Source organism: Otolemur garnettii, unplaced genomic scaffold (assembly GCF_000181295.1).
Source record: "Otolemur garnettii isolate 467f Iridium unplaced genomic scaffold, OtoGar3 scaffold00007, whole genome shotgun sequence".
Lineage (NCBI taxonomy): Eukaryota > Metazoa > Chordata > Mammalia > Primates > Galagidae > Otolemur > Otolemur garnettii.
In genome coordinates, this window is record NW_003852402.1 from 20173746 (window position 1) to 20200416 (window position 26671).

The following is a 26671-nucleotide window of genomic DNA, read 5'->3' on the forward strand; positions in this document are numbered from 1 at the left end:
TAAGCAGCAGCAGCCGCTGGTACTCAGTATTGCTGGGTCAGGCAATCCTCACCTGGAATTAAATTAGGTGCCTTTTGTGGGACAAATGCCAAACCGTTGCTCTTTTAGTGAAATGCAATGAACTAAAAGTCTGAGCACCACTGTTCCTATGAGCAGGTATATAAGCGGCACATGTAACACACATTCAAAAACAACCGTAACTATAGTTATAATTCTTGTAGTGTTATTGAATTTTTACATTTCCCTTCAAGGGAAGACGTTAACAAAATGGCATAGATTGAAAATCATACACATGTCTATTATAAATGAGAAAGTTGGTGCCTCACAAGAGCACTTCTGGTGAATTCTGATGAACTTTCTGCTGGTCCCAACCTCCACCCCATCTTGTGGCACTTACTATCTGCCCCATGTGGACAGAACAAAGAGAAGAAACTTCTAAGATGTGAAACCAACATAATCACTCTCTTCCTTTTCTGTTTTCCTAAGACGACGCAGAGGCGCTTACTTCCTAGGTTTCTTACTTCCAGTCATGACGAAATAATGGTCATCACCTTCCTTTTTCTTGGCAGCAGGTTTTTTACCTCCACTATCTGTTCCCTTGACAGCTGAGGGGGGTTTCCTGGTTGAAGGTGGGGGTTTACCACCTTTTGGAGGTCCTTTAGTGGCAGTCTGCGGTGACTTTGGCACAGTTTGTGTTTTGACAGAAGACTGGGGAAGGCTCACAGTGGACAGTGGGGTGCGGCCAGGAGACCTGGGGGAGCTGGGTCCTTTTTTCTGGCATGTACTTTTATTCTGAGGCTGCTTTTTGGCAACTGAAACTATATTCTTATCTTTCAATTCCTGTGCAGCTTTTCCAGAAGAAACCGAGGAGACAGAACCTGGTAGATTTAAATTTAAGGCCGATTTAAGTTTCTGTGTGGGCACTGGCTTTGCTTGTGGGGCTCCAGCAGGTGGCTGAGACCGTGTTCCCAGACCCACAGCCGTGGTTTTGGAGCCGGGCTTTGTCATTTTTGCAGAAGATTGGAGAGACGGAGAAGGTTTAGGCCTTACATGTACATTTGCTTTAGGCAGCTTGGGACCCTTTGATGATGAATTCGAATGTGCAGTCAAGTGAAATGCTGGCCCATCCCGGGAAGAAACATGATTGTGTTTCAAATACATGGGTTCTGTTTTTCCAGAACTCTTACTTGGCAAAAGTGTAGACTCAGGCAGATCTCTTGAAATCTTGGCTGTAGTAAGCTTGGCCTTTGGGGTACTGGGGGATGCAACACATTTTCTCAGTGACTCAGACACACAGGGCGCAGTTCTTGGTAAAGCAGGTGGAAAAGCATTTTTACCTCCTGGATTTGAAGAAGTATGTGAAGATGATGCCTTGTTCAAAGGCGCTTGTGGTTTCTTTGTTGTGCCCCTTGAAGACTTGAGATGAGGGGACGCTGCTACAGAATTTGTGAATTTAGAACGCACTGAGCCTGAGCCCAGGTTACCCCCTTTCAGGGAAGATGCTGGCAGCAACACACCTGCTTGACGTACCGGTTTTTCTTTGCCCCTTGGAGGACCAGCTGGTGTGCCAGGCTTTGAATTTTGCTTCTGAAACATGTTAACTGCTGACAAGGGGTTCATGTCAGGAGGCTGAGGTGTTCTGGCAGGGGAATCAGGTACACTTTCAGTAGCAATTCCTTTCTGAAATGCTAAAATTTTTTGTTCTAGCGTAGCAAACTGTAAGATTCGACAGGGGTCATATTTAAGCAAAAATCCTTGAAGGGTATCCCATCCTCCACCAACACGAACCATGACATGTTTTCCATGAAGCATCTGCTCCCAGGAGAGAGTAAAAAATTAAGCTGTAAAACCGTGTGAAATTCATAGTCACAATCTCTAGTGTCTGTGAGCTGCGAATTTCTGAGTACTTGCCAGCGGCTTCACTACAAATGGACAATCTCTTTCTTGTACTAAAGTTAATTCACAATGAATTATGCAACTAATAATATGAACTCTTCCAATTTGGAAGGAAGATATTTACATATAACTTGCATCCTAAAAATCCAAGTTATTAATATACGGAATTGCAAGGGCAATATTATTCAACAGAGGGGACTACCGAAGGAGGGAAAGAGACAAAGGGAGGGAGAAGGGAAAAAGGAAAAATAAGGACTTATAGAAAAAAACTTCATAATGAAGAAAAAAATTATGAAAGATAAAAACAACTAAATCTTATACTTTATAATTTAAAAAATTATTTTCATACATATTCTGTCCATTTTATCTTTAAACCACTTTGGTATAAGTTAGTATGAGTTCTTTACAGAAGAGAAATTTATGGCCCTGAGAGATTAAGGCATTTGTCCACCTCACGCGGCTTGGCCTGGCCTCAAACCCACTGGGCTACCCCTCACTCAGATGGCACTTAGCTGGGGATAAGCCACACCCTGACTCTGCTAATACAGCCCAATTTGGAGCTTGGTCCCTTGTCCATTCAGGAGACAAATCTGCACAATTGCGTGCAACAAGTCTGCACAAATTTTAACTCTAAGTCAGTGATTGTCAACCAGTATGCCGTGGCACATGGTGTGCTGGAAGATCTTAGGTGTGCCATGAATTTTTAAAGATCATCAATTAAATGATTTTCTAAAGAAGTTCAAAGCCCAATAGGTATATATATATTTTTTTAATCAACATAATTTAAGTGTGCCACAGAAGTTGAACTACAGGTTCAAGTGTGCCGTGAGATAAAAGGGATCAAAAAACACTGGTCTGAGTCCTATGCTCTGCAAACCACTCTAGCTTTCTTTTTTAAGGCAATAAGATAATTAACAGAAAGTGCATAGGGATGTTTCTGTGTGACTTGGGTGGGGGCGGGGAGGCAACAATAGTATAGGTAATAGAAGAAAATATGGATGAAGTGAGGTTTATATTGTTTTCCTAAATTGAAAGTAAAACAGCACTTGTATCAGAAGAGGAAAGAAAGCTCCACGGGTGAAATCCAACCTCTTTATCCTCAAAGGGAACAATTAATTGATTGTAGACCAGAAAAAGGAAGGAAATGGCCATGTCTCCCACATACGGATTTTATGCTTTCAGGCCCAAAGTACGTATTATTACAACTGAAATGTTTCTGGATCCTTTTCTTAGATGGATACTCAATCTTATGAGATGTTTTGTCTTTTTTCTTCTTCTTATAAAGGAAAATTATGCCTTTCTATAAAATTTGAAAAATGGAATAAGTTCCCCGAGGTGTACAAAGATCATTTACCCCAGTTATATTAAATGTCTATATAGTCTTAGCTATCCCGAAGTTCATTGTTTGCTATGTTAAAAGTGTTTGCTAAGCTCATTATATGTGCAAACAGGATATCTGCGTAAATAATGAACTTACTCTTATGAAGAGAATTTTATCCCCTAGTCGGTACCGTCCTTCAGATAAGTACTCGATAGAAAATCGATGCGAACAACTACATGGAGGGTCCTCAGCAATATGTTTAACCTGAAATTAAAAATAAATAACACAATTTAGTGTTTGTTACAAAAAGCACTTTATTTAAAATTAAAATGCGATGTTACTTGGTAGCTAGGAAAATCAAAGGTAAAAATGCAAAGCCAGCTCAGCTGTCTGGCGTCTCTTCTTTGCCTGTGAACTCTGAGGTTAGAGGTTACTAATCCACACTGATGAAGCCTAAGTCTCTCTCTGCCCACGTGCAATCAGGTTCACAGTCAGTACAACTGACACCTAAAGAAGGTCTTCAAACGTGTAAGACAGTGAAGTCAACTAAAAACACAGTGGTTTAAAAATCGGTGAGTACAGGCTGCAAACTAACACAACCTTTTGGGAAGGAAGTATGGAGAATCCTCAAAGAACTCAAATTAGACCTCCCATTTTATCCTGCAATCCCATTACTGGGCATCTATCCAGAAGAAAAAAAATCATTTTATCATAAGGACATTTGCACTAGACTGTTTATCACAGCTCAGTTTACAATAGCCAAGATGTGGAAACAACCTAAATGCCCACCAACGTAGGAATCGATTAATGAGCTGTGGTATGCATATACCATGGAATACTATTCAGCCACAAAAAGATGGAGACTTTACATCCTTTGTATTAACCTGGCTGGACTGAAACACATTCTTCTTAGTAAAATATCACAAGAATGGAAAAGCAAGAATCCAATACACTCAATACTAATATGAAGTCAGTACATGCTCTAATACACACCCACATACGAGAGAAACTCAAATCAATTCAAGGTGGGGAGTGGGAGAACAAGGGAACAGAGGAGGGGGGGGAAAGGGGATGAATGTGCTCCCACTTCATGGGCACAATGTTAGGGTGTAGGGCACACCTCTTGGGGGTGGGACATAATGATAAGAGGGACTCTACCTAACAAGTCCAACATTGCAACCTAATTCTTTATACCCTTAAATTAACCTGAAACAATAACAAAGGGTGTAAAATTAAATAAAAATTGATGAGTAATCAAAAAAACAAAACAAAAAACCACAATGCTTGAATTTTAGAAAACACACGAGTTCATGATTTAGCCCAAATTGTTTTAAGCCCTAAGTTAATATATCTGCATCAGATCAAAGCCAGTCAGTCTGACAAAGGCTAAGCAGGAATTTTCACTTATCTCTTAACACTGTGCCAAACCAATATTGCAGAAGAATATCTAGATTTGTGTGAAGTTATTACTAAAATAAACAGGGACATTCACATCTGTTCACCCAAGAATGTATAAAATTCTTTAAAATTTTGATTCAAGAAGCATTTTTCTAAATGTCTTTGCTTTGTTTCGAAATCTGCTAAGGAGATGGGAGTCAGTGGGAAACTTGGATCACTGAAAGAGCTTACAGAACTTCATTGTTCTTTTTGGAGACATGATCTTCCTCTGTTTTCCAGGCTAGAGGGCAACGGGAAGCATTATAGGGCAACATTATAGCTCACTGCAACCTGAACTTGTGGATCTAAGAGATCCTCCTGCCTCAGGCCCCCATTGGGGATTATGGGGTGTGAGCTACTGCACTCAGCCAGAATTTTATTTCAATAAATATTTTTTTTAATGGTAGAACTTCAGTTAATATAAAAAGAAACTCTAGAATTCTACATATAAAACATGGAAATAAAAATACATTGATTAAAGGAGGACATTTGTTGAAATATCTTTAATTGAAAAAAAAACATACATCAGCTACTGTGAAAAATATTTGGCTTTTCCTAAAATTACATTTTTGAGAAAGCAACATCATGACTAATTTTCTCATTTACTTGTCATACAGAGTATTATTTAGACAAATTAACATAATGATAAAGAAAGTCTCTTTAGATATCTGGAAGTTAGCTGAGCACAAAGAAAAATTTAAATGATTGACTTAAGTATCTCTCTCGAATGGGTGGACAACTGTGGATTTACCAGGGCTGGATAAGAAGATCCAGAATTTGTTTATTGTTCTATATCATTCATTATGAAAATAACAAGCTTATAAACAAATAGAACTGCTTGTTACAAGTCATTTAATCAAGTTGTCTTAGTCATAGCCATTTGTACACATACCATACACGAAGGATGGTTGAAAAGAAACTAAATTCAGGTAAAAAGTTTACAATGGTTAGAACCGTGTATATATGTTAACCAAAGTAATGTGATAGGAGATATTTCTTTTAGTCACTCCTTTTTGCCTGTAAAAAATTTATTAAGTATATTTCTTACCAGGACCCTAAATGATAAATAACAATTGTTCCTTTTTTTAAAAAACATAACCCCAAGAAATGTGAAGGTCATATATTTATAGGTGGGTGTTGAATTTATATGAATAGCACATATTGAGAGGAATGTGTTCTTTTAAGTTTTTCTACCAAGAATGCAGATATGAGAAGTCTCTTACTTTCCTTCTTTAAAATATCCAAATACTACTTATACGAAGCAGTACAGATCAGCGCTAACCCACAACCTAAACAAGGCAGTGAGTCTAAAAGAAATGAGAGCTGTGGGTAAGAAATGCTTTCTTCTGCTTTCATTTATTGCATAATTTGCATTGCAACACTAAAGGAAATAGCTAAGAAAATTAAAATAACCTACAAAGGCCCTACGTTATATTTTCATACTCACAGCAGCAGGTGAGCTCATATTGGGGGGCCAGGGAATGAGGGGGTGGGGAGGAGGGAGGAGGATGGGGGTCATAGTGTATGGCACACCTCTTGGAGGTGGGACCCAATTATAAGAGCTACTTGATCTGATAAAGGCAATCAGTGTAACCTAATTCTTCGTACCCTCAATGAATCCCAAACAATAAAAAAAAAAATATGTATCTTTTCATATTCACTTTTTCTGTAGTTTGTGCACACACATTTTTCACAAAATAAACATTTTTCTTATCACTATTCATCATAATGATCACGTAAAATGAGTATTCTGTTAAAATAATTAATGCTAATTTATCGAGCCATGTCTCTACTTGAGGGCATTTATATTGCTAATCTTTCATCATTATATGTCACAGTGCAATAGACACTTTCATTTATGCTACATTTTTCCTTTTTCAGTTATAATACAAAAGAAAAATGATTTTTAGTAGTTCTTATTATCTGTTCATCAATTCCTTTTTCAAAAGCTTCCATCACTTCTGCATTACCAATAGCATTCTCAAAGTATAGTTTCACCAGCATTTATCAGTGCAAGGTTTTGTGCTGTTTAAAAATTCTAATGAGGCAAACGGAGCTTCGGGGCTGTTTTAATCTTGTTTGCTTGATTATGAGCAAGTTTCAATAATGTATTTGCTTCTTGCAGGGACCCAGTCCTTGCTCATTTACCCCCTGGAAATGCCTTAACAAATTTTGTATGGTCATTATGTACTATATTTCCCATTTCATAAAAATATCTTCCCAATGTTTTCTCTTTATCATTTTGTAAGATTATGGCAGAGTATTTTACTCCTACATTATTTCTGCTTCCCATATTAACTTGCACAGTCATCATCTATTCTATACCAATAACACACTGCAGGTAGATGTTAGATATGTTTTGATCTGACAAAGAGTTTTTCAGGTTGACAGATTCCTTTCTCTTTTTTTTTCCAGGTTAATGTGAGGGTACAGACAACTAGATTACAAATGTTGCATTTTGTTAGATGGCGTCCCTCTTATTGTTGTGTCCCACACTCAGGAAGTGTTCCATATACCCTTTCATTGTGTTCATTAAGTAAACGGGAGCACACCAATCCCCTGCCTTGCTACCCTCCTGCTCTCCCCCTCCCAACTTGAATTGAATTGTTTTTCTCTTATGTGGGCATGTCTATCTTGCAAGGCTACTCAAATGTTTTACACTAAACATTCAAAGCAACACTTTCTAAATGTTTACTAGCAATGGTTCATTTCTGTAATGATCTCGCACATTAAACACTTTTGTAAAATGCTACAATTCTTTGAATTATACTGAACAAGTTTAAACAGAAAATGTTCAATATTCAATTCACTTCTATCACTTATTAATATATTATAGTCACTGCAGAAGACCCACAGCCTAAGGAATCAGTCACTCACAGTTGTTAATTTCAGTCAATTTTACCTCTTACATAAGCCATATATTCCTTTTGTTAATACTACTGCTACTCAAGTTCAAGCTTTCATCATCTGATGCCTGGATTATTACCATAAAAACCAATATAACCTCTACATACCATGACAGTAATCCTTATAATTTGTAAATCATATTATAACACTACCACATTAAAAAAAAAAAACCACTGAGTTCTTGTGGCCTACAGTGCTCCTCATGATGAGTTCAGCCTATCTCTCCACCACTCCTCAACTACACATCCAATCCTCATCACACACAAGCAACACAAGTCACCTCTAAAAAGTAGTGCCCTGAACTCATGAGGGCATGGAGATTAGTACTGATGTTGCTCTGAATAAGAAACACTTTTAAACATAGTATCACTTATAACAGTAAAACTATGAGACTTCAAGATGGGCATAGGCTAAAGAAGGATGTGGCAATTACTTACAGCTTCATGGAGCTCTTCATGCTGGCAGCATGATTTGGGGATGCTGATGGAGTCTTCGGGCCCAGAAATATTAAGCAAAGTCTCTTCTAACTCAATTTCTTTCTCAAGTTTTACTAATACTGGTGGCTCAACACCATACCTGAAAACCAACCAGGAGATCTGATTATTCCAGCAAAGGTAACCCAAGCATTTTCCTGCATATCAAGATAGATCATATGCTACTTTTAAAGCAAATTCTGTACCATTCTCTTCTACCAATTGTTTCACTGGGACATTTGGAAATGCTTTTTAATGTTTCACTGATTGCCAAAAGTAGATTATAATCTTCACAATATAGCATATATTTGGGTTACGGGATGCTTCTAGTATTCTACCTGGGATCCTGAAAGGTGGCTTTAAAATCAGCTAGTGAGTAAAAATGGGGATGAGTATACACAGGGACATCAAACCTCAGCCTTCTTATTAGAGCCTGTGTCCAGGGACTTGCTTCAGCTTAAATTGCTTTAAGACTACACGCTCTTGCCCTATTCTTAAACTAAAAAAGTTAAGCAACCATTTTCACAGTTTGATATTAAATGAAGACAAGATATATTGAAAACCAGATGCTGACATATGCTCATGCAAATATAACAAAATTAATAAAGAACGATAAAATAGGAAAATAGGTGACTTTATTTTAATCAACAATTATTTTCTTGTATTTATAAGCAATGTGCTCTTAGCTAAACTTAGGTACTTTAACAAATGTTTATGACATTGAAATTCTGAAATACTGTAGAATATTACCTTGACACGATTCGACCAATTTCAAGGAGACAAAGATACACCTGTCTTGGATCTTTGTGCAAAACTGTGGGGAAAAAAGACCATTTATTTTCAGGAGTAGTATTCAGTGGGGGAAGTATATTTATGGCATGGAAGAGTATAAAAGAAAAGATTAAGGAAGACAGTGGTTTTATTTGTTTGGAGAAAACTTAGAGAAAATTTTTCATTTTCTCTGTATATTATTATCTTTCATTTTCTCTCTATGTTATTATTTTCCACAAATTATTTTTTGAAAAACCAGCCAAGGAGAATACTAATTTACCATGGACCCTTAGTTGTATAGCACTTTAAGTCCAAAACTGAGGGCTTAGTAACTTTAATTTACTTATACTTTAGATCTCTCAACAGGAGACACTGTTAAAAGCGATGTTATCAAGTTAATTTTATTCTAAACTATCTTTAATGTAGAACTATATGTTAATATTTTCCTCAAACTCTTATAAAATAGAAGAGGAAATACTTCCTAACTGGCACCATTCTATGGTGCCAGCTTTACTTTGATACCAAAACCAGATACAGACATCATTAAAAAAACTAAAGACCCATATTCTTTATGAATATAGATGTGGAAATATTTAACAAAATGCCAGCAAACCAAATCAGCAGCATATAAAAGGATTGTACATTACAACATGACCACACGGAATTTATGCCAGGAATACAAATTTTATTCAACATATGAAAATCAACTAAATGCAGGCAGTGCCTGTGGCTCAAAGGAGTAGGGCGGCAGCCCCATATGCCAGAGGTGGCGGGTTCAAACCCAGCCCTGGCCAAAAACTGAAAATCAACCAAATGCAATACGCCATTAATAGAATAAAGTAAAAGAAACACAGTTACCTGAATAGACACAGAAGCAGCATTGATAAAAATTCAACATGCTTTCCCAATAAAAAGACAGAACAAAGTAGGAATAGAAGGGAAGTTTCTCTATCTGATAAAAGGCAACTATGAAAAATCTACAGGTAATACTCTTAAAGGTGAAAGATTGAAAGTCTTCCTGTTATTAGAGCTAATAAGCAAGTTCAGTAAAGTTGTAGGATACAACACCACTATACCAAAATTAGTTGCATACACTAGAAATGAATAATATGTAAATGAAATTAAGAAAATAATTTCATTTACAATAACTTCAAAAAGAATAAAGTACTTAGAAATATATTTAACCAAGGAAGTATAAGACACATACACTGAAAAGTATAAAACATAATTAAAAGAAATTAGAGAAGATATGAAGAAATAAAAAGACATCCTATGTTCATAGACTGGAAAAAAAAATTGTTAAGATGGCAATATTCAGCTCAGCACCTGTAGCTCAAGCAGCTAAGGTGCCAGCCACATACACCAGAGCTGACAGGTTTAAATCTAGCCCAGGCCGCCAAACAACAATGACAGCTACAGCCAAAAAATAGCTGGGTGATGTGGCAAATGCCTGTAGTCCTAGCTACTTAGGAGGCTGAGGCAAGAGAATCACTTAAGCCCAAGACTTGGAGGTTGCTGGGAGCTGTGACACCACAGCACTCTACCGAGGGTGACAACTTGAGTCTCTGTCTCAAAAAAAAAAGGCAATATGTCACCAGTTGACCTACAAATTCAATGCAATTCCTATCAAACTTCCAACAGCCTGTTTTCCCCCCAGAAATGTACAAGTTGATGATAAAATTAATGTAGAAATTCAAAGGATGCAGAATAGCCAAACCAATCTTTAAAAAGAAGAACAAAGTTGAGGGACCCACACTTTCCACCCTGAATAAGTTATAATGATCAAGACAGTGTATCTGGCATAAGGACAGACATGTCAACCAATGGAATGAAACTAAGTGTCTAGAAATAAACCTACAAATTTATGTATAATTTCAACAAGAGTGCAGAGACAATTCAAAGTCAGAGATGAGAGTCTTCAACAGATGGGTTTAGGACATTTGGATATCCTCACACAAGAGAATGAATTTTAACTCCTACCTCACACCATATACAAAAATCAACTTAAAAGGACCTATAAATGTAAGAGCTAAGACTATAGAATTCATGGAAGAAAACATAAGTTAAAAAACTGTGTATAACCTTGATTAGGCAATAGATTTTTATAACAGAACATCAAAAGCATAAGCAAACAAAAAAAAATAAAATTTCACTAAAATTAAAAAGTTTCATGTATCAAGGGCCACTATCAAGAAAGTAAAAAGATAATCCCCAAACTGGAAGGAAATATTTACAAATCATATCTGATAAGGGCCTAGGACCTAGAATATATAAAGAACTCTTGTAAGTCAACAAAAAAGTTAAATGACCTATTTTTTTTTTAAATGAGCACAGGATTTGAACAGATATTTCTTCAAAGATGTGCCAATGGCCAAAAAGCGCGTGAAAAGATGCTCAATGTCATGAAGACAAAGCAAATTAAAACCATGCGGAGACACTCCTTCATACCCCCTAGGATAGTTATAATAAAAACAAAATACAAACAAAAAGCAGACCACCATGAGTCCTGACAAGGAAGCAGAAAAAGTGGAACCCTTGTGCATGTCTGGTGGAAAAGTAAATGGGTTGCAGCCACTTTGAAAACAGTTTGGTGGTTCCTCAAAGAGATAAACCTAGAATTACTATATGACACAGCAATTCCTTCCACTGCTTGGTATTTACCTGAAAGAATTAAAAGCCTATGTTCACTTAACAACTTGTACACAAATGTTCATAGCAGCTTTATTCACAACAGCCAAAAAGTGAGAAAAATCCAAATGTTCATCAACTGATGAATGGCTAAAAAAATACGGTGTTATCAATCCCATGGAACATTATTCTACCATAAAAAAGAATGAAGTTTGGGAGGCCCAAGTGGGAGGATTGCCTGAGGCCAGGAGTACAAAATCAGGCTGTGCAACATAGTGAGACCATATCTCTATAAAAATAAAGAAAACTCAGCCCAACAAGGTGGTGGGGAACTATAGTCCTATAGGACCTGCAGTCACAGCTTCTCAGAAGTCTGGGGCAGGAGGATGACTTGAACCCAGGAGTTCAAGGCTGCAGTGAGCTGTGATCATGCCTCTGCACTTTAGCCTGGGCAACAGAGCAAGATCATGTCTCTAAATAAAAACAAAAACAAAAAAGGAAGGAAGTACTGTTACATGCTATAACATAAATGAACCATTATGCTAACTGAAAACGATTATCCAGACACAAAAGGGCACATATTGTACGATTATGTTTATATGAAATGTCCAGAATATGCAAGGTCATTGAGAAAGAGATTAGTAGTTGCAGGGCATGGGGGAAGAGCGTAATTGAGACAAATCACTAATAGGAATAGGTTTTCCAGAAATGCTCTGGAATCAGATAGTGGTAATGATTCTACCACAGAGTAAATATACTAAAAAACACTGAAGTATACATTTTTAAAATATAAATTTTGTCTTATGTACAGAATATCTCATTTTTTTAAATGTCATTAAAAGAGGAATCCAATACACTTAAAAATGGCAAACACAGTAAATTTTGTTTTGTGTATATATAATTTTTGAGACAGGGTCTCACTCTGTTATCCAGTCTAGAGTCCAACAGCATGATCATAGCCCACTGTAGCTCCCACTCCTAAGCTCAAGAAATCCTCCCTCTTCAGCCTCTCCAGTAGCTAGGACTACAGGCACACACCAGCATGCCTGGCTTTATTTATTTATTTTGTAGAAATGAGCTTTCACTATGTTGCCCAGGCTGGTCTCAAACTCCTGTCCTCAAGCAATTTTTCCATCTCAGCCTTCTGAAATGCTGGGATTATAGGCATGACCCACTGTGCCTGACCTGTTATGTATGTTTTAATATAATTTTTAAAAATAAAAATTAAAAACAAGTTAAAAGGAACTGAAATGTAAAGGTCAACAGAGATCCTTTAAAAAAAAAAAACAATAAAAAGCTCTGATCACAGAACTCAGGCGAAGTGCGCAAACAGCTGATACAGAAGTTAGGATCATCCACCTTCCTGTTCCCATCCTTAGAGGTAGAAACGATAGGAAACTTGGAATCCTAATCTAGCAATGTGTGATGTATGCGGAACTGCAGGTGCCTGACTCCCCCAACGGAAACGGCAGTTGTTCTTAGATATATGAATGGCATCTCTCCTATATCCCAAACACAGAGTATACGCTTTCAAATTAAAAAGCCTATATTTGAATCTAACATTCATACCAGCAGACAAAATTTATCTTAAATTTTTTATTAAACCTGTTTGTCTCTGAATGCTTAGAAGTAGCTTAAAAATGGTAGATTTACTTCTCAAAATAGCTTAAGTTTCTAGCAAAATGTAAAAAAATAAGATGCACATCTGTGAGACAGATGATCCGTAGAGAGTAAAAACATGAGTCTAGAAATGGATCGCTGGTATTGGCAGGGCTTTATTTAGTCTCATACTGACCTTACCTTCAAGGCAGGCGGAAGAGGTTTTCCACCGAGAAGCAGAAATGTATAACAATCTTACATCCTTTCAGATACAATAAACTGGAAGTCAAAGCATTTCCTCTTCCCTTTCATCTCTAGAAGCCAGGGGTGCCCTTAAATCACCTACATTGTCAGTAAGTATCAGCACACCTGGATTTAAAGCAGGTGCAATCTGAGGGGTAAGACAACAATCCATGACACTTTTTATTAGGTCAAAGTATCCAGAGGCACGGCAGTGACAGCAGCTGACCCATGTCCAGGCAATAATTTAAATACAACAACAAAACCAACTAAAAAGTTTGCTTTTTATTAACACTATGAACCAGCCATTCTAAACAATGTCAGAGATAAAACTTCTCTCTACCAGGGCAAATGACTCCCGCAGCCCTTGGCACAGTACTGCTCCCATCACAACAATATAAAAATGCACACACACCCCCCGGAAAACTTAGATAACTAGTAGTTAACTCACTGCATAGACACTTCTCTTGACTTAAAGTAAAGAAGAAAGTATGTCAATATTTCTTCAGTAGAGCATGAGTTTTCAAAATGAACCCTCAGAAACAGTAATCCATGCAGATAATTGAGTTGGCAGCTGTTGTTTACAAGGTAAATCTAAATACTGACTACACATCATTAAGCTTCCTGCCGTTTCTGTAATTATCTGGTTAAAGAGACATTACTAGTGATTTAGACTTGGTAGAGTAATTCTTGATGAAAACATTAATTAGCAAAGTGCTAGTCTGGAACATTCCTTCAGACAACTTATTTTGTAAATAAAGTATTTGGAGGGCATTCTAGATACAGAAAATCTTTAACCATAAATGGAAAACTTAATATATTTGATTCAGTATCTATTTCTTCAATTGTTTTGTATATATTGAAAGTACATACTTACTTACTTTCCTTTTTTTTTGAGACAGAGTCTCACTTTGTCACCCTTCATAGAGTGCCATGCTGTCATAGCTCACAGCAACCTCTAACTCTTGGGCTCAAGTGATTCTCTTGCCTCAGCCTTCCAAGTAGTTGGGATTACAGAAACCTGCCACAATGCCTGGCTATTTTTAGAGATGGGGTCTCATTCTAGCTCAGGCTGGTTCCAAACCTGTGAGCTCAGGCAACTGAGGTTGGCCTTGGCCTCCCTAAGTGCTATGGTTACAGGTGTGAACCACCACGCCCAGCCTGAAAGTATATACCTTCCTTGGGAAATTAGATGTGACATTTATTTGGCAAGAAAAATTAGAAGTGAGGGATGTAAAAATGTTCTAATGAACTTTAAAAATAACAACAGTAACAATAATATTTACCTAAACCTTCCGATTCAAAGAGGTAAGTTTCATCAACGCCGATGTCCCTACACCAGTGAAGGAAGTTTGCAGTATTATCTCGGGCAAAGAATGAGCCTGGTGCAGCATCTTTCTTACAGGGTACTTTTCTCATTGGAAAATTCTAGAAAAGACAAAAAAAAAAAAAAACCTTAAAAAATGCATTAAGGATATTTTCTCTCTCTTTTTTTTTTCTTGAGACAAAATCTCACTTTGTCACCATTGGTAGAGTGCAATGGCGACATAGCTTACAGCAACCTCAATCTCTTGGGCTCAAGTGATCCCCTTGCCTTAGCCTCCTTGAGTAGCTAGGACTTCAGGTACCTGCCACAACACCCAGCTATTTTTAGAGACAGGGTCTCGCTCAGGCTGATCTTGAACTCCTGAGCTCAGGCAATCCACCTGCCTCGATCTCCCAGAGTGCTAGGATTATAGACATGATATTTTCCTTAGATATTCATTTTAATATACTAAATAAATGTTCAGTGTATTGCATGTAACTAAAAAGTATACTTTACGAGAAAAATGATACCTTCAAAAGCTATCTTATTTTACTTTAAAGTATATTCCAGAAAATGATTACTAGGAAAACAATTGGTCAAAATAGCAGTAGGATCAGGCATCTCCCTCCTCTTTTTTTTTTTTCAAATGACACAAGGGTTTTGCTTAAAATAAAAATGACAGCCTAACAATTCCAAAGCACATCTCTGTGCTATTTCCCTGCACAGCACTCAGTACAAACATAAATTACCACCATGCTCACTTTCTTACGTGCAGACGGTTCTGAGTTTCTTGAAGTCTCAAGAAAATCAGGAAGTAGTTGCCCTTTTTTTTTTTTTTTTTTTTTTGCAGTTTTTGACTGGGGCTGGGTTTGAACCAACCACCTCCGGCATATGGAGCCGGCGCCTTACTCCTTTGAGCCACAGGCGCTGCCCTAGTTGCCCATTCTTAACTCAAGTTCTTTGAAAACTAATCATCTAGGTTTCACAGAATCTTAATTTTTTTTACCTTCTGGCCTAAGACTATTATTCTGCTGAGGCTGAGGGGGTTTTTGTTTGTTTTAGTTTAATTTGTTACTTAAATAAGCAATTCATGAATATGCATTTTTTCATGCAGTAAGATACAATGTCTTCCTCCCACCTCTACCCCTCAGTTCCTCTCTCTGCCTAGAGGTAACCACTACTACCAACCAGTTCCTTGTATGTCCTTCCTCTTCCTGTTAAATAAAACAGTCTTACAAGTGTTTTCTCTGACTGAATACAGAATATATCATCATTGCAACAGAAAGAAAAAAAAATGCAACGATGCTTAGTATCACCTGAAATCCTCTCACTCACATTTTGGTGAGACAGCTCTCGGCACAGCTATGCACACACCTGTACCTACAAAACCTCACACGAGCATGCTAGTCTGCAGTTTGATTTCTGTGCGTGTGTGTGCATATCTGTACTTCATCATAGGCTGTAGGAGTCTTTGGGGGTTGAAAATAACAGATTTAAATAATCATTTCTGATAAATGAGTACCATTCCAGTATGTCTGGGGATAATAATTTTTAACGATGTTACTGATGAACATTTAGGTTGTTCCTAATTTTTTTTTGTACTATCATTTTTATGATTATTTTCTTAGAATAAATTCCTACAAGTAGAATTAGATATCAAATGATGTACTTTACTTTCAATGTGAATTATACGTAGTATATAGAGGGTGCCCCCAAAATGTACACACACTATAAGAAAGGAAAAAATTGTATTAAATTTGTAATATTCAAGTCACTTTTGATTTCTGCAATTACAAGAGGTGCTCAGCGTGACTTGTATTCATCTTTTGTTATCAGTATATATTGAGTATTACAAATTTAATACAGCTTCTTTCTTTTTAAAAATGTGTATACATTTTTTTGGCACCCATTGTTCTGGGAGACAGTGGATGAGTTATATATAATCAGGACTCATCTATCCTGAAGCCTGAACTGCTGTCAGCCATCGAGAAGCTCTCATAAAATAAAAGCAGGGTTGGCCTCTGCCAAAAAAAAAAAAAAAACTCTCTCTCTCTATATATATTTATATATAACTCATCCACTGTCCCCCAGAACAGTGATACTACTTTTTATTTCCACCAACAGTGTGTAAATGTCCAGTCTCCAAGCTCTTGACAATACCTAAATTTGATGAAAAGAGAGGAAGCTTTATCTACTTCAGATCATGACGTTAGGGTCAATGGAGGAAAACTGACTAAAAAAATATTATTGCTTCAAACCAGTATTGATAGAATTTACTATTGAGGCAACACCTGGAGAATGAGGAAGATAATAATGCCAGCAGCAGCCGCTACCTGTGGGCCAGGAACCCTCACAACGATCCTGGGAGGGAGGCCCCATTCTTGATCTCAAGAAGAGCTGGCCACTGGTCAGCCACTGTGCGAGGCACCATGCTGGACACCACCTAGACCCTATGGCATTTAATTCCACTAAACTGTCACAAGTGAACCCCATAAGCTAAATACCAACACCTCCATTTTACAAATGAGAACATTTTTCCAGATGCTCAAAAAGGTGAAGTAAATCATTCAAGGTCTCACAGCCAGCAGGGGTGGAAGTTTACAACCTTGTGGAAACGGTAAGAAATGCACATATACATAAACTGATTAACACATACCAGGACATCAGATCAATACTGCCAAAGGTTTACTTACTCCTGGTTCTTCAGAGTTGCATGTTTTCACCATGTTTTGAAGAACATCAACCAGTTGGCATAACAGCACTCCATTATCAAGTTCTTCCAGTAATCTTTCTGCCTTAATTTCAATGCCTAAAAACACATTTCAAAGTGAAGATCTTCTAAAACTCAGCAAATTCAAATATGTTTTGTTGGGTTTTTTTTCGTTTGTTTGTTTTTAGAATCTCACTCCGTCACCATTGGTAGAGTGTCATGGTGTCATAGCTCCCAGCAACCTCAAACTCCTGGGCTTGAGCAATGCTCTTGCCTCAGCCTCCCCAGTAGCTGAGACTAAAGGTGTGTGCCACCAGGCCAGCCTAGTTTTTCTATTTTTTAAGTAGATATCAGTCTAAGACATCAGTCTTGCTCTTGCTCAGGCTGGTCTCAAAGTCCTGAGCAGAGGAAATCCACCTGCCTCAGCTTCCCCAAGAGCAAAGATTACAGGTGCAAGCCACCACGCCCAGCCATGTTCTTTTAAACATATAGTTAAAAGGTAATTAAATACAGTCAGACTACAGCTGAAACACTAGACAAATACCAGATTAGGATCCCGAGTATTTACTCTTAGAATGTACAGTTAAAACAATAAATCGTGTCAAGACAACTGTAACAAAAATATGTGTCACATAAAAGTGCAGAAAAAAATAAAGAAAATCGACATCTTTTATTTCATATAAATGAAATAAATTCACTGCATATTAATATTGCTTGAACAAGTAAAAGATTCTCTATCAAGAAGATAAATCTTAAAAACTCATGGAAGAAAAAGTATCCAATGTACACGCCCCTATTATGAAACTAATTTATACCTTTTATATGTAAGCTATAACCTAATAACAGCCTAAGAATACGGGGAGGGGGGAGGGAGAGGGTAGAGGGGAATGGGTGGAGGGATCACTTCTGAGGTTTATCTTACAAGGGTACAAGTGAATCTTTCTAAGAGCAGAATGTGAACATTTTAAAATAATAACTAAGAAAATGACACGAAGGCTATGTTAACCAGTTTGATGGCAGTGTTTCGGATTGTGTGTGAAAACCCCACATTGTACCCCAGAAGTGCATTAATGTACATAGTTACCAGTCAATAAAAAAAAAAAAAAAACTCAGATCCACATACAGCAGACAGAACTAAAAAAGGAATAGGTGATGGCAATAAAGACTTTTATTTTCCTTATTCTTTCAAAAAAAAAAATGGACTCAGTTGCAATTTAAAAATTAAAGACAATACAATAACAAATACCCAGGGAATATCAACTTTTCACCTCTGAAATACCTTCTTTAAAAGCATTGTGTTATTATACAATAAACTTTAAAAATTACCCAAATCATCAAACTGATATCAGACAACTAGAGTGAGTGTTTGGTGAATGTTTAATTACCTTGGAAGGGCCATAGATGTCTGTAGGACATTACTTCTTATAAAAATATTGGAATCATGGCGGTGCCCATAGCTCAGTGGGTAGGGCACCCGCCACTTACACTGAGGTTGGCAGCTTTGAACCCGGCCTGGGCCAGCTACAACAACAATGTCAACTGCAACAAAAAAATAGCTGGCACCTGTAGTCCCAGCTACTTAGGAAGCTGAGGCAAGAGAATTGCTTAAGCCCAAGAGTTTAAGGTTGCTATGAGCTGTGACACCACGGCACTCTACCAAGGGTGACAGCTTAAGACTCTGTATCAAAAAAAAAAAAAAAAAAGAAAAAGAATCCTACATGAACTTCTTTTTTTTTGAGACAGAGCCTCAAGCTGTCCCCCTGGGCAGAGTGCCGTGGCATTACAGCTCACAGCAACCTCCAACTCCTGGGCTCGAGCAAGTCTCTTGCCTCCGCCTCCCAAGTAGCTGGGATCACAGGCGCCCGCCACAACGCCCAGCTATTTTTTGGTTGCAGCCGTCATTCTTGTTTGACGGGTCCGGGCTGGGGATTCGAACCCGCCACCTTAGGTGTATGTGGCTGGCGCCTTAGCTGGTTGAGCTATAGGCGCTGAGCCCTACATGAACTTCTTTAAAGTAAATATTTTTGGGGGGAAGGAAGAAAGTTCAGAGCCTTAAACATTGTAGTAGAGGAAAAATTATGAGGCTGGACCTTCTCCAACCTGACATTTCTTCTTAGGTTTCACATCCCTTTATCCCTCAAGGCCTCAGAGTAGTAATCATTTTAACTACAGTACATATTTCACTCAGAATCTCATGCCTTATACAAGATTAGATGGGAAAAATCAGTAAAAAAAAAAAAATCTGTACACTTTTTAAAAAAGATTTTTCTTTCTTTTTCGTTTCTAATGCAGACCCAGGTGATTAAAAGATTTTAATGTTAAGAATGAAAATACTAATTATTCAAAGCTTATTGATCTTGTAAGTTACATTTTACATTTCCTGATATTCAAGATGCCAAGATTCAGGGTAATCAGCATATGTCCGCAACTAAAAGGTAAACTTCGTGAGGACAAGGACCCCAGTCCATCTACCAATCACTTCTTGACAACAGTGAGGCTCTCAGTGAATAGTGGTTGAACAGGAGAACCCAGCATGGGGCACTATTTCACACTTACCGAGCAAACCAGACAGCCAGATGGACAGGTCTTCCTGCATGGGCAGCAGCGTGGCCGCATGCCTCACCGAGATCCATTCGTCATACTGGCACACGTTCGCCAGTCCTGGTCCGTGTCTGGGAGTCAGAGGACTCCGTGGACTCAGGGGTAGGTCTTCTCCAAACCATACCTACAGAAAACAGCAAGCGGCTGAGTGAATGCAACCTTTGCTGAGAGTCACCATAACCCACATCTGGATTTAAATGATGATGTGTTAACCATCTGCCATAGGCACATATACAAAACTCACTGGAAATGTGTAAGTCAGAAGCAAACTCCGAGTCCTAGACCCCTGAGACATTTTCAGCTTCCACAGTGGGCACAATGAGTGAACCCCTAATGAATGAATGGACTCCACTATCAAGCCATGAGGATACAATTCAAGAAATAACACTTTTCCTTCACTTGTTAATGAAAGAAGGTTCATTGGCATCTTAGCTGTAAAATGGGTTCACAATTCCTGCCTTACAAAATACATCTTTGTAGCATCTGGCCTAGCAGACAGCAGAGATTCCAGAAGCATTTGCTGAATGAATGGATAAATGAATAAATTAATCCATAAATTACATTTGATAAACTATATCATTATATCATAATAAATAACAGTATTATCTTTTAAAAAAAAAAAAAGAATTTCTACATATTTTGGTTTAAAACAATTGGGTAGCAAACTTTGGTCCATGGGGCAAATCTGATCTATCGCATGATTCTATATGGCCCAGAAGCCAAGAATGGTTTTTACATTTTCAAGGGGTGGCTATATAATTACTTATATAACATCTTGATTTTGCCTATTGGCCCACAAAGCCTAAAATATCTATTACCTGGCCAATCCCTGGTTTAGAATAAAAACTGGCATAAACATACTATCAAATCAATACTTCATAAAGTTTGAAGTACAATTAGATATGTTTTATTATAAGATTATAGAAAAGTCTGTACCAACTCTTCAAATTGTGAAAGAAGTGATCATGTCATTATAAAGGCACTTCTTTAAAAAAAAAGTATAAATAGCCCTTGTCCTTCCCTTTCCTGAACAATTTGGGAGGGGTACTATTAAGCAAAAGTGAGCAACTAGAAAGTTCTCATAGGGGGTGGTGTGGAACAGAGAGTCAGAGCTTGAGTGAAGTGACAGGGCGTCTATGTATGGGGACAGCCCTGTGTAAGGTGTTACCCACCCTTTGAGCAGAATAAAGAGGGCATCCATTGGGGGGAAAGGGATGGATCATCTCAGGTGCCAGAGTGAGCTGAGCATCTAACCAGGGAGGAGACAGCAGTAACAACGGGAGGAGGGTGACACACATGGGGATTTATCACACGGGAGAAGCTTTCCCACTGCCAGAGGCACAGACACAGAATGATAGAAAAACAGAATGAATCCTCTGGTGCTGGACTGGAATGTCTCTTACCAGAAAGAAAAGAAGCACTCATTGAACATCAAAAAGACACAGAAGTCAGCCTAAGGGGACTCCTATTGGCTAAACTGAGGGCAATTGGGGCATCAAAATAAATAGTGATAGACATGGATTGTACCACATTGGATAACTATAAGTCCATACAGACATAAACAAATGACTAAACTGAGATTTGGACAAAGAATGGGATTTTTATATAGTTTCTAACCACCTGTCCTTATTACAAAGGGGAAAAGAGTAATCTGACAGCAGACAAACCTGACAAACAGCATCGTAACTGAGTGATGAAGATGAACACCACCGAAAATGGGACACATCTATATTCTATGCCACTTGATAAGGCACAAGGAGAAAAACACAGCATCCTCCTGAGATACTCCTGCCCGAGACAAACAACCTGAACCACGAGAAAACATCAAGCAACTCCCAACTGAGGGATGTTCTCCGAAAAACTGGTCTGGAATATGCAAAGTGTCAAGGTCATTAAAGGTAAGCCAAGACTGAGACACTGCTCCAGGCTAACGAGGACTAAAGAGGACCACAAGGAAATGCGACCAACACCTGATGCTGAATTGGATGTCAGTAGGACAGCAGGGGCGCTTGAACGTGAGCTGAGTATTAAATGTCATTATCCTGCTTCTGATTATTTCCTCATGGTTGTGTAGGAAGATATTCTCATTTTCAAGAAATACACACGGAAGTATTCAGAGTTCAGAGGAGATGGAGCATTGGATGGGCCACTTCCTCTCACATGGCTCAGGCAAACAGATTTCTTTGTACCATACTTAACAACTACACTGTAGGTTTGCAACTGCTTTAAATTTTCTTCAAAGCGTTTTTTTAAAAACAAGTGTGTATAAGACTGGTTGAAGTGGCTCACACCTGTAATCCTAGCACTCTCAGAGGCTGAGGAGAGTAGATTGTTTGAGCTCTGGAGTCTGAGACCACCCTGAGCAAGAGCAAGACCCTGTTCTCTTAAAGTAGCCGAGTGATGTGGCGGGCACCTGTAGTCCCAGCTACTCAGGAGGCTGAGGCAAGAGGATCACTTGAGCCTAAGGTTTGAGGTTGCTGTGAGCTATGATACCATGACATTCTACCGAGGGTGACAAAGTGAGACTCTGTCAAAAAAATAAATAAATAAATAAATAAATAAATAAGGCAGTGTAAGTAAAAGGCAGTATCAAGTGAATCTAGTTCTTTATTGATTTAAAAATATAGATCATTTCTCCCTTAAACTATGTTATATTTACTGAGATTCATTTGAAACAAGTCTTACTACATAAATCAAAAATCATAGCAATACCATATGTATTTGGTACATATTTTGGAGGGAAAAAACACTTGCTTCCTATGATGAGAAATAAACTTTTTCAATCCTGAGGAAAAGAATGAAAACGAATTAATGCAAGGTGTGTGCAGGAGCAAGAAAGCCTAATAAAAATACCCAAAGACAAAAATAAACAAATTATTTGAGGTATTCTTTTTTAAATTGATGGTAAGGATTAGGGAATAAAATCCCAAATACATAAGGATCCTATATATAGGAAAGGCATAAAATGTTATTAATTTCCCTAAATGCTCTTAAAATTATTTCCAAGGGAGTATATCAAAGATTAACTATGTAATTCTTCCCTTCATAAACATGTCTTATTTCTGTTTCTAATCCCAGAACTCACTATAATACTCAGCACATAGTATTCAGTCAAAAATATTTGTTGAATAATTGAAGAATAGATATTAGCAAATGATTCTTCGTCCCATGAAATCAAGCTGCATCTTAAAATGAATCATATTGGATGGTCAATAGAATATACTATTGTCTTTTATTTGAGCTAACAAAAAAAGCCGGAGCAGGTGCAAATGTTTGTCAAAGAAAAATGACTATGATTTAGAAGGATAGTTTTAAAAAATTGTGTGTGAAAATGGTGATGCTAACACTTAACAAAAGTCACTCTTCTTGCCATGTTAGAGAAGAATATACGTGGGATTTTCCTATTATTGTAAGCAGATGAGTTTATAATAATCTGGATTAGTCAGTAGCATTTTAGTGTTAAGGGCTAGATATTATCAAAAAGCGCCTGTATAAAGGTTGTTCTCAGACATGCTGAAAGCTGTCATTAAGACAGTTTTGATACTGTCATTAAAGAGAGTCTTAATGACTATGTATCTAGTTTAGGTACATAAACTAGCTTACCTTTAGGCAAAATTCTATGCCTCTGTATGAATGGGCCTTTTCTCAGAGAGTTCATAGCTTTTGTCTGATTCTCAAAGGGGACCTATGACCCAAAAGAAGTTAACTATTGTTCACTGACTTTTAGACTATATGTTTATTAATCAGAACAAGGGATAGGAATGAATGGGAAGGAAGTGAATAAATTAAGAAGTCAATTGATAATAGCTATTTATTGGATGTCTCCTCTACAAGGCACTTATGATTAACTAAGTAACTGTCTAATACATTTGTTAGCAGAGAAAGAGGTGAAAATTCGGGAAAGTCTTCACATTCAGCAGGAAGAGAAGAAAAATCTCCATGAGAGATGTCCAGGGCACTGTGGGAGAAGAATCAGTACAGATAGATCTGTGGAATCTAGATCAGAGAAGGCTTCATAAAACCATAAGAGAAAACTATGGAAGAAATGCCAAGTTCAGAAAATATCAATAGTCACTAGTGTAGAAATGCTTTGTTTTTAAATGGTCAGTGTGGGGGAGTGGTAAAAAAAAACTCTATAAGGAATCAAAAAAATATAATTGAAAAAAACTAATGATGTTTCTGAGATTTGGATAAAAAGGATGCAAATAGAAATAATCAAATCAAAAATGGCTTTGCGTAATAAAGGAGTTCTGAGCCCACTGAAGGGAAATGTGAGAGGACCTGCGGGGAAGAATGTGACCTTCTAGGAGACTGTCTTGGACGTGGAAGCCCCAGAAGGAAAACCCTGCTGGAGGCTTCATGAGCAGAAAGGGGGAGGCTGCAGGGCCCAGGAAGGTCTGCAAGCAGGGTCACATTCCTAACCCACCACAACCAGGGTGTTCTTAACCACTGGGTAAGTAAATTCTCTTCCCTAGGCTGCCATCCGTTGCTATCTTGATAAGCCTTCTTTCTTATTGAAAAATGAAAAACAGACTCTGGTAACACACGTGTTATCTGCATAATTCTGTTGCAGCAATGAGACAATCAAACTTCTGAAGTGCTTACTAGGCAATACACATCCCAGAAGGCCCTTTGCACGTGATGGCTTATTGATTCCTCACAATTATTATCCTCACCTTAGAGGTGAGGAACCAGAGACTCAAAGGGGTCAAAGGACTTGCCAGAATCTCACAGTCAGGGTGGCAGAACTAGGATCAGAACTGAAATCTGACTGGCTGTCAAGTTCTCACTTTACCAAGGCAAATTCTATCACCAGCTGCTTGCATCTTTCTAGTTAAGACTTTCAACGCGACTTTTACCTTTAACAGTCAATCATATTCTATTTATATCAAAAGAAAGAAAACTATTAGCATATAAGAATAATACAGCAAACACCAACTCTGGAAATCATTCAAAGAAAAAATCATCCTGGTTTGTCTCATTACCTCCAGCTTGTCGTCCCTCCACCAAACAACTAAAAGAAATCCACTATTTAAAATTTGAATGCCTAGATATATACAAGCATTTCCAGAACACAGGAACAATTATCTAAAATGAATCACTTATATTTGTTTTCACCTATATCTCTTTTAATGGTAAGTACACACTAAATCGTAGTAAGGAAAATCTACAAAATAGTCCAATTGTTTTTCATGGGTAGGAAAAGATAGACCTACCAATCCTAAAGTGTTTTTGATTCTCACAAATATTCAGTACAAACGAAAGTTTAGAATTACTCTGGGAGGTTGAGGTGGATGGATTGCTTGAGCTCATGGGTTCCAGATCAGCCTAGCTAGAGCGAGCTCCCCCTCTAAAAATAGCTGGGCGTTGTAGCAGACACCTGTAGTCCCAGCTACTCGTGAGCTGAGGTGAGAGAATCACTTTAGCCCAAGAGTTCAAGGTTGCTGTGAGCTGTGATACCACAGCACTCTACCCAGGGTGACAAAGTAAATTATGTAGCCTTAAAGAAAGATGGAGACTTTACCTCCTTCATGTTTATATGGATGGAGCTAGAACATATTCTTCTTAGCAAAGTATATCAAGAATGGAAGAAAAAGTATCCAATGTACTCAATCTTACTATGAAATCAATTTTATAAGAAAGCTATAACCCAATTATAGCCCAAGAAGAAGGGGAAAGAGGAGAGGGAGGTGAGTGGGGGTGGGGTGGGTAGAGGGAGAGTAATTGGTGGGACCACACCTACAATGCATCTTACAAGGGTACATGTGAAATTTACTAGGTGTAGAATATAAATGTCTTAACACAATAACTAAGAAAATGCCATGAAGGCTATGTTGATCAGTATGATGAAAACATTTCAAACTGTATATAAAACCAGCACACAGTACCCCATGACTGCATTAATGTACACAGTGATGATTTAATAAAAAAAAAAAATGAAATGAAATGAAATGAAATAAAAATTTTCAGAACTAGAAAGTCAACATATAGTATTCCTGTTATTAAATTGTGATGCTTTAAGAAACTAGCATAATAAAAATATTTTGTGATTTAGCTCATAATTTTTTTGTTTGGTTTGTTCAAGAAAAGTACTTACTTGAATTGCAGGCTGCATGGTCATCTGTATTGAAATGAAATTGCCCTTCTGAAAACAAAATAAAATATTAACATGCCGACAATGACAGCTTTCCCACTCCTCAAACCACCCAAATTACAAGATTTAGGAATGTGCTTTATTCTCCATTTGACTACACACCTAAAACTTTTCCTTCTAGTTAGAATAGTTTGACCATAAGAATATTCCTTAACCTCCCTTATTGCTTACTTCATAAAGGTCCTCCTCATTTGAAAGAGGAAAACCTGACACACACTTTAATATGTAGTTTCTGGCTTTAGTATCAAAGTCATTCTTAAAATATCCGGCTAGTTAAAAAAAAAATTAGTTCATATAAAAGTCTCCCAGAATCTTATTTTCCCCTGTAAACATAGCGGAAATACAAATATCACCACATTGATATTAAAAGTAAAGTACCTTTCATCTGAGATCACAGAAGCTCGTCTGGACTTTTTATATTAATTCACAAGCTCAACCTGAAGCTTCTTTCTTCTAGACAAGGTAATAAAGATAAACATCAGTTTTAACTGTGAATCAGAAATACTCAGTGTGTTCCTACAATAATTTTAAAGACAAAAAACAAACAGCAGTTTTAGTTTCAAAATGCAATTCCTAAACGCCACACTGAGAAAAAAAACCCTTTAATTAATTAAATTTGCTTAATGCA

The 26671-nt window shown here is 37.6% G+C and overlaps 1 protein-coding gene across 1 annotated transcript; it reads right to left on the reverse strand.

Annotated features, from left to right (window-relative positions):
* Window positions 1–495: 495 nt before the first annotated feature.
* GAS2L3 (growth arrest specific 2 like 3) lies at window positions 496–26434 on the reverse strand. Its single transcript, XM_012801124.2, has 9 exons — window positions 26422–26434; window positions 25987–26034; window positions 19845–20013; window positions 17272–17387; window positions 14559–14700; window positions 8785–8848; window positions 7999–8137; window positions 3374–3481; window positions 496–1812 (listed from the first exon to the last, which is right to left on the reverse strand). Exons 2-9 carry the CDS (start codon window positions 26008–26010, stop codon window positions 502–504), a joined length of 2073 nt encoding a protein of 690 aa, XP_012656578.2. The 5' UTR covers window positions 26011–26034; window positions 26422–26434; the 3' UTR covers window positions 496–501.
* Window positions 26435–26671: the final 237 nt, after the last annotated feature.